The sequence below is a fragment of the Oncorhynchus gorbuscha genome, linkage group LG16, assembly GCF_021184085.1.
Source record: "Oncorhynchus gorbuscha isolate QuinsamMale2020 ecotype Even-year linkage group LG16, OgorEven_v1.0, whole genome shotgun sequence".
NCBI lineage: Eukaryota > Metazoa > Chordata > Actinopteri > Salmoniformes > Salmonidae > Oncorhynchus > Oncorhynchus gorbuscha.
Genome location: NC_060188.1, coordinates 37,150,694 through 37,163,980, shown reverse-complemented (window position 1 = coordinate 37,163,980; position 13,287 = coordinate 37,150,694). Strand labels below are relative to the sequence as shown.

The 13,287-nt window shown below is 41.8% G+C and overlaps 1 protein-coding gene across 2 annotated transcripts in view; it reads left to right on the top strand.

Moving 5' to 3' along the window:
* Nucleotides 1–3,792, top strand: part of LOC124000625 (rab11 family-interacting protein 5) — a 30,536-nt gene extending 26,744 nt beyond the window's left edge. For both annotated transcript variants that reach the window (XM_046307143.1, XM_046307142.1), the window contains one exon: nt 2,680–3,792. In XM_046307143.1, the coding sequence (XP_046163099.1) occupies nt 2,680–2,940 (261 nt within the window). In that variant the 3' untranslated portion in view covers nt 2,941–3,792. The remainder of the gene's footprint in view (nt 1–2,679) is intronic.
* The last annotated feature ends 9,495 nt before the right edge of the window (nt 3,793–13,287 follow it).

Here is a 13,287-nt window from a genome sequence, read left to right as displayed (position 1 = left end):
GAGTGTGTAGTCTTAGAGTGATTATCTTAATTTACCGAGGTTAGCTAGCCAGCTATTTGTCATCCTTAACGTAGGAGACTCTGCTAGCTAGCCAACAGCTAGCCAACAGCTAGCCGACAGCTAGCCAACAGCTAGCCAACGTCTACCGAATAGACTCAACAACCCGGTCGCATTCACAGGTAGTATCACATTTTCATTTCATTTCATTACAGTACAACGGTTTGATTTGTTTGATCGTAGCTAGCTACATAGGCTACGTCCCTTCCGTCTTCAAGAGAGCGAGAGTTGCACCCCTTCTGAAAAAACCTACACTCGATCCCTCCGATGTCAACAATTACAGACCAGTATCCCTTCTTTCTTTTCTCTCCAAAACTCTTGAACGTGCCGTCCTTGGCCAGCTCTCCCGCTATCTCTCTCTGAATGACCTTCTTGATCCAAATCAGTCAGGTTTCAAGACTAGTCATTCAACTGAGACTCCTCTCCTCTGTATCACGGAGGCGCTCCGCACTGCTAAAGCTAACTCTCTCTCCTCTGCTCTCATCCTTCTAGACCTATCGGCTGCCTTCGATACTGTGAACCATCAGATTCTCCTCTCCACCCTCTCCGAGTTGGGCATCTCCGGCGCGGCCCACGCTTGGATTGCGTCCTACCTGACAGGTCGCTCCTACCAGGTGGCGTGGCGAGAATCTGTCTCCTCACCACGCGCTCTCACCACTGGTGTCCCCCAGGGCTCTGTTCTAGGCCCTCTCCTATTCTCGCTATACACCAAGTCACTTGGCTCTGTCATAACCTCACATGGTCTCTCCTATCATTGCTATGCAGACGACACACAATTAATCTTCTCCTTTCCCCCTTCTGATGACCAGGTGGCGAATCGCATCTCTGCATGTCTGGCAGACATATCAGTGTGGATGACGGATCACCACCTCAAGCTGAACCTCGGCAAGACGGAGCTGCTCTTCCTCCCGGGGAAGGACTGCCCGTTCCATGATCTGTCCATCACGGTTGACAACTCCATTGTTGTCTCCTCCCAGAGCGCTAAGAACCTTGGCGTGATCCTGGACAACACCCTGTCATTCTCAACCAACATCAAGGCGGTGGCCCGTTCCTGTAGGTTCATGCTCTACAACATCCGCAGAGTACGACCCTGCCTCACACAGGAAGCGGCGCAGGTCCTAATCCAGGCACTTGTCATCTCCCGTCTGGATTACTGCAACTCGCTGTTGGCTGGGCTCCCTGCCTGTGCCATTAAACCCCTTCAACTCATCCAGAACGCCGCAGCCCGTCTGGTGTTCAACCTTCCCAAGTTCTCTCACGTCACCCCGCTCCTCCGTTCTCTCCACTGGCTTCCAGTTGAAGCTCGCATCCGCTACAAGACCATGGTGCTTGCCTACGGAGCTGTGAGGGGAACGGCACCTCAGTACCTCCAGGCTCTGATCAGGCCCTACACCCAAACAAGGGCACTGCGTTCATCCACCTCTGGCCTGCTCGCCTCCCTACCACTGAGGAAGTACAGCTCCCGCTCAGCCCAGTCAAAACTGTTCGCTGCTCTGGCCCCCCAATGGTGGAACAAACTCCCTCACGACGCCAGGACAGCGGAGTCAATCACCACCTTCCGGAGACACCTGAAACCCCACCTCTTTAAGGAATACCTAGGATAGGATAAGTAATCCCTCTCACCCCCCCCTTTAAGATTTAGATGCACTATTGTAAAGTGACTGTTCCACTGGATGTCATAAGGTGAATGCACCAATTTGTAAGTCGCTCTGGATAAGAGTGTCTGCTAAATGACTTAAATGTAATGTAAATGTAAAATAAAAATCTCATTGATTTATCAAGACCAATCCCCATGCTTGTCTCAGAGCGGTGCGAAACGGTGCTAAAATAGAAGTAGCCTAATGCTTCAAATCCTATTGCTTCTAACTTCAATATGCTCTTTAAATAAATAAGACCTACACCACTTTAACAGCACATTACTCAACACTAGTGAGACTCATGTCGCCTACGGTAGGCCAACAGTACATCGAAAAATATGACGTGACTCTCCGCCAATAATTACATATAGAGGATATTTCTGTAGTAATTCGTTATGGACCCATAACTAAATAAACATTGGCATTTTGAAAAATATTTTTTTATCATTATTTTATTAACGAAAGCATAAAAATGCCATTATTAGTTACATTGTTTTAGTTTGAACGTGCAGACTGGCATTAAAAACCTGCAGTCGTCACAGCATGGTCGAGGGCAGCACGGGTATTGAACCAGCATCTGTAGCAATACAGTTTGCAGTGTCTTCGACCATTGCGTCACTCAGGCACTGTACATTGTGACTGGTCGGGTCTGGGCTACAGTACTACAGTAAGAGCAAATTAATCCTAACAAAATAAAATAAAAACCTTCGTGTAACAATCAGTTATAGGTTTTAGTAAGTAATACTGAAGTCGTGCACAATTTTCAGTTCCTATTTAGGTTTTTGTCACCCATTCATTGACAGTTTTGGTCATGTTCTATTACCTGACAGCAATATATTTTATTAATTGGGTCCCTCCTCTTGTTAATCTGTTTCCACATTCTATGTCACAGATCCAGTCAGATCCAGAACAGTGATTACTTCAAGATATGAATGAATGACAAATTCTCAAAGTATTCATACAGGGCCTGTGTTTGTCTTCTCAGGAATCGTTAGCAGACAGCTCTGCCCAGTACGAGCAGCTGACAAACATGGAGCTGATTTCCCTTCTGCTGCAGCAGGAGATGGATATGGAGAAGCAGCAGGTGGCCTCCGACCAGCAGGCGGTGATGCTGGAGAAACACGAGGCGGAGCTGAAGAAGATCAAGGCACAGGTGCGCGACCTAGAGGACTACATCGACAAACTGCTGGTGCAGATCATGGAGCAGACACCCACACTCCTCCAAGTGCGCTCCCGGCACAAGTGACCACTAGTGCTAGTGTGTGCACATATAATCAGTATAATATAGGGCCATGGTCACCATCAAACCCTGGTCCTGGAGAGCTCCTAGGATGAGCAGACAATTGTTCCAGCTCAGTCCCTATAATAGTGCATTTAACTAGATTTGGTGGTCAGTTGTTTAGCCAATCAGGTCTTATAGTGCAGGGCATGAAACAAAAGCCTGCACATCCAAGTAGTTCTTGCGGACCAGGGTTGGTTACCAATGTTCCAGGGTCAGGTGTAGTCCAACACATCCCTAAGCAAATACTAAATCTCACAACCATCCAGGTTTCACTGCTGATACCCTGCCCTGTTGATATATACACAATATTACCCATGTGCATGCTTGCTATTGCTTTACACTCACTACTTAGGATAAGGAGAGTGACTGCTTTTATCAAATGTACTGCAAGAATTCTTAGAAATGTGCATTGATGAAGAATATAGAAAATGTCTTCCTATTCATAAAGTGAACAGTAAATGTAATATTCAGTGGTATAAATTGTTCTTACGTGATATGACATTGCATAAAATTCAGAAAACATTGAAGTGTTTAAATTAGTATAATAATGACCCAAATTGTCATCATCGCGGTAAATACTGTCATTATTTGGCATACGACTCAAAAACAGACTGACCCGAGGAGAATTCCACTGAACTTAAATTTGTTTACATGGAGAAATGTGAGCTTCAGCTAGTGTCATATTGTGTAAATTATTATAAAAAATATATCAAAATGAAAATGCCTGAAGACAGATGTCTTAAATAGACTGCTTTGAAGGAAATTCCGGCTGAACTCAAATTTGTTAAGGTGGAGAAATATTAACTTGAGCTAGTGTCATATTTTGTAAATGATTATAAATATATATATATATATATATATATATATATATATATATATATATATATATATATATGTGAAAAGAATATATAGGAAAACCATGTGAAACAAAGAGAACAATGATTTCTTATACGATGCTGCTGTATGAAAAGCCAAAACTAACCAGCGCTAATGATTTTTTTCTCCTATTTATAAGAAAAATAATAATAATTAATTTTGCAACATATGCGACGACGCGTGACACCTTTCTCTCAACATGAATTTGAGAATGTATGCAAGTTTAAATATCCTCGGCTTTGATATAATTTACTATTCATTGATGAAGTGTGTGCAAAGAATAAAGTGACAAATGTTCATGTGATAAAGGTAGGTACTCCAAAATGAATTCAAAGGCATTGATTTATGCTAAGTTAGGTATATGTTCACATTTTGGTTTAATTTGAAAAGAGAATGAATACAATTACAGATATTTTTGGGGGCTAATCATTTTTTATATGACATTGTATTATGGTATTATTTAGTGCAGTACATCAATACAGTACTATAATTTAAATGCTATTCATGACCTAAGCACTGTAACATGTAAAATAAAGAAAATTGCTTATCAAATGATTCAGAATTGTTTTTATCCTCAAACTTGTTTACATTATACTTGTACTAGTCCTTATGCATGAGTAGTCTAAATATTGTGAAAGTCCAAGTTGCCCTTGATTTCACAGCCCATATATAATGAAAGGAATGCTGATTGCTGACAGTATAATATTATGCTGACAATTAAGTATGGCAGACATCCTCTTTCTAATGGCAGTGCAGGGCACTGCTATGTGTGCTTAGTATTGATTTCCACAGCATGTAGGAATCTGCATGCTGTTTTACCCCATGCCCTTTGACTTCCATTTTTGTTTCCATCACTTCCATCCAAACTCGGCAGGGAAAGCTCTATGAGATACAATATTATTCATCCCCCCAGTAATTACATGTACAGGTAACTGCCAAAATAATGGGCTAAACAGTCGAGAAAAACCCATCAATGACCCAAATGGTTGCCCAATCAGGCAGGCTTTTGGGAGGTTTTTCAAATGGCATAGGCTATTCACTGCAATGTACAGCCTAGAATATAGTTTTCAACTAACTTGAAAACAATCATTCTAAACAACATGATACATTTTTTGTCCCTAAAAAACTGAAACAATATCACAAGCTTTTTGAGCTGAGTACCCAGGGACTGGAAGGGAGCGCACTCAGCACAGCCTTATGAGCATAGTGTAGGCTACCTATAGTTGCAGCCTGGTCTCATAGACAACATAACATAGTAAATGTAAATCTAGAACAACAAAATGTGTATAATGTTACGTTTGGTATTGGTACATAAGGCATATGGTTATTTAGGGGGGTGGATGCATGGGTGTTTGTATAATATGAATGTCTATCAACCCAAAGGTAGTGAGTTCAAATCTCATGTTTAGCAACTTAGCATCAGTTGCTGGGACCTCTACTATCTGTCCAGTTATCCTGCCGACCAAGGCCGGGTCTGAGGAGCTGCTTGGCGTAGCAATCATTGAGAGAGGATATCAGTTCTGTATGTGAATCCATGATAACAATGACAGAGAAATCAGATTATCTCGAGGGACAATCAAGGTGGAACATGGTTGTGGACAGAATTGCAGAATCTCCACGAGGCCTGGAGTCTGAGGACAAAGTGAGGGAAATCATCTTGGAGAAACTGAAGATGGACCACAGGAAGATTGAGATGGAGCATGCCCACAAGACTGGAAAACCTAACACCGGCCCAGGTGACAGGCCCAGGCCGATAATGGTCAAGTTCCTGAGGTTCAAGGACAAGGTAGCTGTTCTGGAAAGAGCCAATAACTTCAGAGGAACGTAATTCATCTATCCTGAAGCTGTGCGCCAGAAGAAAGAACTTATCCCAGCCATTAAAGCTGCCAGAGCGTGTGAAGACATTGATTACATCTGCTATGACAGGCTCATTGTTCACCATCCCTCCCTAAAGCCTGGAAGGGATAAGTGAGTGTCAACCCCGCAGCGCGTACACACACACACACACACACACACACACACACACACACACACACACACACACACACACACACACACACACACACACACACACACACCCCAACTGATTAATGCACTGCTGAATGTATATGTTTTCTCTTGCTTTGTTTGCTCTTTGCCATATTATGATAATCTCTGATAAAGTACACAGGGAAGGGCTGAAAATAGCTCATATTAATATATGTAGCCTTAGAAATAAGGTTAATGAAATCAATTACCTGCTAACATCAGATAACATTCATATATTAGCCATTTCTGAGACTCACTTAGATAATTCATGTTACAGCAGTAGCAATACAAGGATATAACATTTATAGAAGAGACAGGAGATCCTTTGACTGACGGCGCTGGAGAAGATGACTGACGTTTTACTTGCTCCTAACCAATTGTGTTTTTATGTTTGTTTTGTTGCGTGGTTTGTAACTTATTTTTTAAACTTATTTTGTAAATAATGTTGCTGCTACCGTCTCTTACGACCAAAAATAACTTCTGGACATCAGAACAGTGATTACTCACCACGAACTGGCAGAAGCTTTTTTTTCCTTTAACGAGTCCGATGATCCCGATGTGAACAACATACTGCTTTCCCGGGAACCGGCCCAAATCCCTGTCATATGCATGAAGAGACGATGGAGAAAGAGAGGACGGAGGTTGAGCTTGTTTCTGAGAATTTGTAGGTAAATCGAATAAATCCCCCCTAACTTCCATTCTACTAGCTAATGAACAATAATTGGAAAATAAAATGGACAACCTACGAGGAAGATTAAACTACCAATGGAATATTAAAAACTGTAATATCTTATGCTTCATGGAGTTATGGCTGAACGATGACATTGCCTAGTTAAATAAAGGTTCAATAAAAACATAGAAATACAGTGCCTTGCGAAAGTATTCGACCCCCTTGAACTTTGCGACCTTTTGACACATTTCAGGCTTCAAACATAAATATATAAAACTGTATTTATTTGTGAAGAATCAACAACAAGTGGGACACAATCATGAAGTGGAACGACATTTATTGGATATTTCAAACTTTTTAACAAATCAAAAACTGAAAAATTGGGCGTGCAAAATTCATCAGCCCCTTTACTTTCACTGCAGCAAACTCTCTCCAGAAGTTCAGTGAGGATCTCTGAATGATCCAATGTTGACCTAAATGACTAATGATGATAAATACAACCCACCTGTGTGTAATCAAGTCTCCATATAAATGCACCTGCACTGTGATAGTCTCAGAGGTCCGTTAAAAGCGCAGAGAGCATCATGAAGAACAAGGAACACACCAGGCAGGTCCGAGATACTGTTGTGAAGAAGTTTAAAGCCGGATTTGGATACAAAAAGATTTCCCAAGCTTTAAACATCCCAAGGAGCACTGTGCAAGCGATAATATTGAAATGGAAGGAGTATCAGACCACTGCAAATCTACCAAGACCTGGCCGTCCCTCTAAACTTTCAGCTCATACAAGGAGAAGACTGATCAGACATGCAGCCAAGAGGCCCATGATCACTCTGGATGAACTGCAGAGATCTACAACTGAGGTGGGAGACTCTGTCCATGGGACAACAATCAGTCGTATATTGCACAAATCTGGCCTTTATGGAAGAGTGGCAAGAAGAAAGACATTTCTTAAAGTTATCCATAAAAAGTGTTGTTTAAAGTTTGCCACAAGCCACCTGGGAGACACACCAAACATGTGGAAGAAGGTGCTCTGGTCAGATGAAACCAAAATTGAACTTTTTGGCAACAATGATGAAAATAAAACCTAATATAACTCAAATGGAAAGCATTTGCATTTTTGCACAAAAAGCAACACAGCTCATCCCGCTGAACACACCATCCCCACTGTCAAACATGGTGGTGGCAGCATCATGGTTTGGGCCTGCTTTTCTTCAGCAGGGACAGGGAAGATGGTTAAAATTGATGGGAAGATGGATGGAGCCAAATACAGGACCATTCTGAGAGAAAACCTGATGGAGTCTGCAAACGACCTGAGACTGGGACGGAGATTTGTCTTCCAACAAGACAATGATCCAAAACATAAAGCAAAATCTACAATGGAATGGTTCAAAAATAAACATATCCAGGTGTTAGAATGGCCAAGTCAAAGTCCAGACCTGAATCCAATCGAGAATCTGTTGAAAGAACTGAAAACTGCTGTTCACAAATGCTCTCCATCCAACCTCACTGAGCTCGAGCTGTTTTGCAAGGAGGAATGGGGAAAATTTTCAGTCTCTCAATGTGCAAAACTGATAGAGACATACCCCAAGCGACTTACAGCTGTAATCGCAGCAAAAGGTGGCGCTACAAAATATTAACTTAAGGGGGCTGAATAATTTTGCACGCCCAATTTTTCAGTTTTTGATTTGTTAAAAACGTTTGAAATATCCAATAAATGTCGTTCCACTTCATGATTGTGTCCCACTTGTTGTTGATTCTTCACAAAAAAATACAGTTTTATATCTTTATGTTTGAAGCCTGAAATGTGGCAAAAGGTCGCAAAGTTCAAGGGGGCAGAATACTTTCGCAAGGCACTGTAAATTATCAACATACAGCTGATTATACGCTGTATCGGTAGGATAGAACAGCGGCATCTGGTAAGACAAGGGGTGGCGGACTATGCATATATGTAAACAAGAGCTGGTGCACGATATCTAAGGAAGTCTCAAGGTTTTGCTCGCCTGAGGTAGAGTATCTCATGATGAGCTGTAGACCACACTATCTACCTAGAAAGTTTTCATATGTATTTTTCGTAGCTGTCTACATCACAAAACAGACCGATGCTGGCACTATAAGACTGCACTCAATGAGCTGTATTCTGCCGTAAGCAAACAGGAAAACGCTCATCCAGAGGCGGCACGCCTATTGGCCACCTTTACTCCACACACAGAGACGCTGTTACGCCTTGGTCATTGTATTTTGTGTTTTTGGTATATGTTTGGGTAGGCCAGGGTGTGACATGGGTTTGTTTATATGTTGTGTTTCGTATTGGGATTTGTATTAATTTGTGTATGATTAGAGGTGTGTCTAGTTAGGCTTGGCTGCCTGAGGCGATTCTCAATTGGAGTCAGGTGATTCTCGTTGTCTCGGATTGGGAACCGTATTTAGGTAGCCTGAGTTCGCGTTGTATTTTGTGGGTGTTTGTTCCTGTCTCTGTGTTGTAGTCACCAGATAGGCTGTAATTAGTTTCACGTTTCGTTTGTTGTTTTCTTATGTCAGTTATTTCATGTACCGTTTTCATTCATTAAAGTCATGAGTAACCTACACGCTGCATTTCGGTCTGACTCTCTTCTTACAACAGACAAACGTCGTTACAGACGTGTACAAGGCTCTCCCTCCATTTGGCTAATCTGACCATAATTCAGTGGCTTCATCAGTAAGTGCATCGATGATGTTGTCCACACAGTGACCGTACGAACATACCCCAACCAAAAGCCATGGATTACAGGCAACGTCCGCACTGAGCTAAAGGCTAGAGCTGCCGCTTTGAAGGAGCGGGACTCTAACCCGGACGCTTCTAAGAAATCCCGCTGTGACAAAGTGTCAATACAGAACTAAGATCGAATCGTACTACACTAGCGGATGTGGCAGGGCTTGAAAACCATTACATACTACAAAAGGGAAGCACAGCCAAGAGCTGTCAAGTGACACGAGCGTACCAGACGAGTTAAAGTACTTCTAAGCTCGCTTAGAGGCAAATAACACTGAAACATGCATGAGAGTACAAGCTGTTCCAGACGTCTGTGTGAACACGCTCAACACAGCAGATGTGAGTAAGACCTTTAAACAGGTCAACATTCACAAGGCCGCAGGGCTAGACAGATTACCAGAACGTGTACTGCGAGCATACGCTGACCAACTGGCAAGTGTCTTCACTGACATTTTCGTGAACCCGAACCCTCCAAGATTCCCCCACAGTTCCCCAATAGCTGTCCCTCAACCATTTGAGACCCCTCCCACAGTCCCCCCAGGAAGGAAATATAAAATAAAAAATACAATTATTTCTATTCCCCACCCCCAAGGACCCCCCCAATGCACCAACATCCAAGAGAATGAACTAAAGAGAAAAAAGGAAAAGACAGAAGAAAACAGCAAACAACAATGCAAAAAAATAAAATAAAACATTTAAAACAAAGGACATCAAGGATGTCGTGTCTTTGGCTATGCCGGATTAAGTGATATGACATGCTCTTCTATAAAATCCTTTCTCTGTAATTAATGTTACCTGATTGAGCTAATCATGTAAATCATGAGCTAATCATGTAAATGTAATTAACTAGAAAGTATGGGCACCACAAAATAATATTTATAGAGCTGTTATCTTCCGAATAAACTCTTAAAGGCCTAGTAATATTTACATCAATAGCAGTCAATATTAATTGTCATCATCTGAAAGCTGTAAGTTCATGGTTATCTTCACGAACCCTGGCTAACAAGTTGAATCAGAAATGCAAAATTGGGTTTAATTATTTATTTACTAAATACCTAACTACACACAGAATTACATATACACAGAATTAATCATACCTTGATTACAAATTATGTCATAAAGGAAAGCATCCCTAGCGGACGGAACAGATATGACAGCTCGTTACATAAAGAAAAGGGGGCTGGGTTTGAGTGAAAGAGCGGGAAGACTGAAGAACAAAGGGAGAAGCAATGTCTCTATCGGACCGTAGCCAGCTACTCTATCGTAAATACAGAATCTTATGCAATCTAAATTACCGCCCATTTGGAAAAGGAAAATGCAATAAATATTTACTCTGAGCTGCGCTTCAATAGGTTGGTGGTAGATGGAAGGCCGTGTTGCCCAACAGAGTCCTTTGAAGAGTGTCTCTGGTGGTGAAGGGAAATGTTGTAGTGCCGTCGTTGTGTGGTAGACGGGATACTCTGTCTGTTCTCTCCTAGCCCACGTTTACAGCGGCCTCTGCTAACTCAACGGCTAGGAGGCATCACTTCTGTAGTGAGTAAGAGTTCAAAGTTCATACCATTCGCAACCAAAGCTCACACTAAGGTTGGCTTCGTTCTGTAGTTATTATCTGAATCCTTATGACATCGGATCGTCATCCTAATGTACCTGGAACAGTTATTATCTGAACTCTTCTGACATCGGACCGTCATCCTAATGTACCCGGAACAGGAGGTTACATTTTCGTCAAGGGCTTTTATATAGTGGAGGGAAAAGGGTGTGTTTCATAGTTTATAGCCCATGTCTCTTCACAGGGGCGGCCAATGATTGAGCAGAGCCCTATAACCTTATGAAAACCCAAATCTCACATTTGGAAGCTAAAATTACATTTAATCTTTTCACCAATAATTTTATATATATACATTTGAATTACACAACAATTCCATGTGAATCTGATAACTATAATGTGTAGACTTTCCCAGATACAGTTTAGGTTGTCCTGTCATCAGTCATAATGTCTCAGATGACAACCGAACATACATCATATGTTCTATTACCGAAATATGGTTCCTTTCCCTCCACTTGTTTGATGTCCCAGACTCTCTGTTTAACAAAGGCTATTCAAGAGTCCCTCTGTAGAGTCAAGAGAGAGGGACAGGAGAAAGGTATTTATGGGGGGGGTCATAAACCTTACCCACGAACGTCATGACAAGGACAACTAAAATCATAACAGCAATGACAACTGTATAAGTTTGAGTGCCTGTCTGGCACTATTACATGTATGTGTGTGTTCTTCTATGTGTTTATTTGAATGAGTGTGTGTGTGTATATGCATGTGTACAAACACCTGCACGGCATCAGCCTCAGGCAAACCGGCATTAGTTGTAAAAACACTGCCACTTCAAATGTACCTTTGATTATGATTTATTTTGACTTTAAATTATTATTATTTTTATCTTTTATCTTTGACAATCATTCTCTCTCTTGCACTTGTCTCCAATTCTACATACCAACCCTCAGCTTCCCTCATCCCATCCCATCTATCTCTGCTGGCCTCCCACTTCGGGTTTTTACGCAACACATATCTTTCAACTATACTGTGATGTTTAATGTACAATTTCAATCCATCTGATCGAATAGAATCCACAGATTGCGAGTTGAAGATAAATACTTTTACTAAGAGTATTAGTATATTAGTAATTGACTGACCCGGTCTCTCCAGATCTCCTAACAGTACTATTTCTAGGGTCAATTTTAGATCAATGATATGTATTTTCAGCCATGGGTGAATCTGCGACCAGAAACAGGCTACCTGAGGGTAATACCTAAATAAATGGTCTTTTGATTCTGTATCCTCACAACAAAATCTGCAGAGCTTCGATGATTTCATGGCCCAAATATTCAACATTTTGTTGGTGGCAAGATTTCTATATAATCATTTTAGCTGAAAAGCACAAAGTCTTGCGTTGTTTTATACACTGCTCAAAAAATATGAATGAAATATTCTTATTAAATACGTTTTTCTTTACATATTTGAATGTGCTGACAACAAAATCACACAACAATTATCAATGGAAATCAAATGTATCAACCCATGGAGGTCTGGATTTGGAGTCACACTCAAAATTAAAGTGGAAAACCACAATACAGGCTGATCCAACTTTGATGTAATGTCCTTAAAACAAGTCAAAATGAGGCTCAATAGTGTGTGTGGCCTCCACGTGCCTGTATTCCCTACAACGCCTGGGCATGCTCCAGATGAGGTGGTGCCTGGACAGTCTGTGTTGCAACGTGGCGCTCAATTGGATTCAGGTCTGGGGAACGGGCGGGCCAGTCCATAGCATCAATGCCTTCCTCTTGCAGGAACTACTGACATACTCCAGCCACATGAGGTCTAGCATTGTCTTTGTCTTTGTTGTCTTTGTACCGGATACAGTCTCTTACAACATTCGTTTATCTCCCTTGGAAATTTGTCATTGAGACCAAATTTGGTCCCTTTAAGCTCCCTTCCTCTGCTTTTGATCAGCTCCTTTTGTTGGTAGTCTTCAAATTTTGCGATGATCAGTTGGGGACCCTTGGTCTTGTCGCTCTGAGCTCCAAGTCTGTGTACTCGGTGGACAGCCACCTTGTTTACAGTCTCTATAGGAAGTTTCAAGGCGAATTGCATGAATTCTCTGACCACGCCCACTGGATTATAGGATGCGTCTTCAGAAATCCCAGAAAAATAATATTTTCAAGCATGCTACGATTTTGTATGTCTAGTAGCGACTCCTTCATCACCCTGTTTTCCCTGAGTAGACAGTCCATGTTGGAATCGTGAATTTTTACCTTGGATGTGAGTGTCTTGTTTTCTCTTTGGAGCGTGAGAATTTCACTCTGGCTGAACTCTAAACTCCCCCTCGGCCCTGCTACCTCCTCACACAACCTTTCCAGTGTTGCATGGATTCCAGCCCTGCTACCTCCTCACACAACCTTTCCAGTGTTGCATGGATTCCAGCCCTGCTACCTC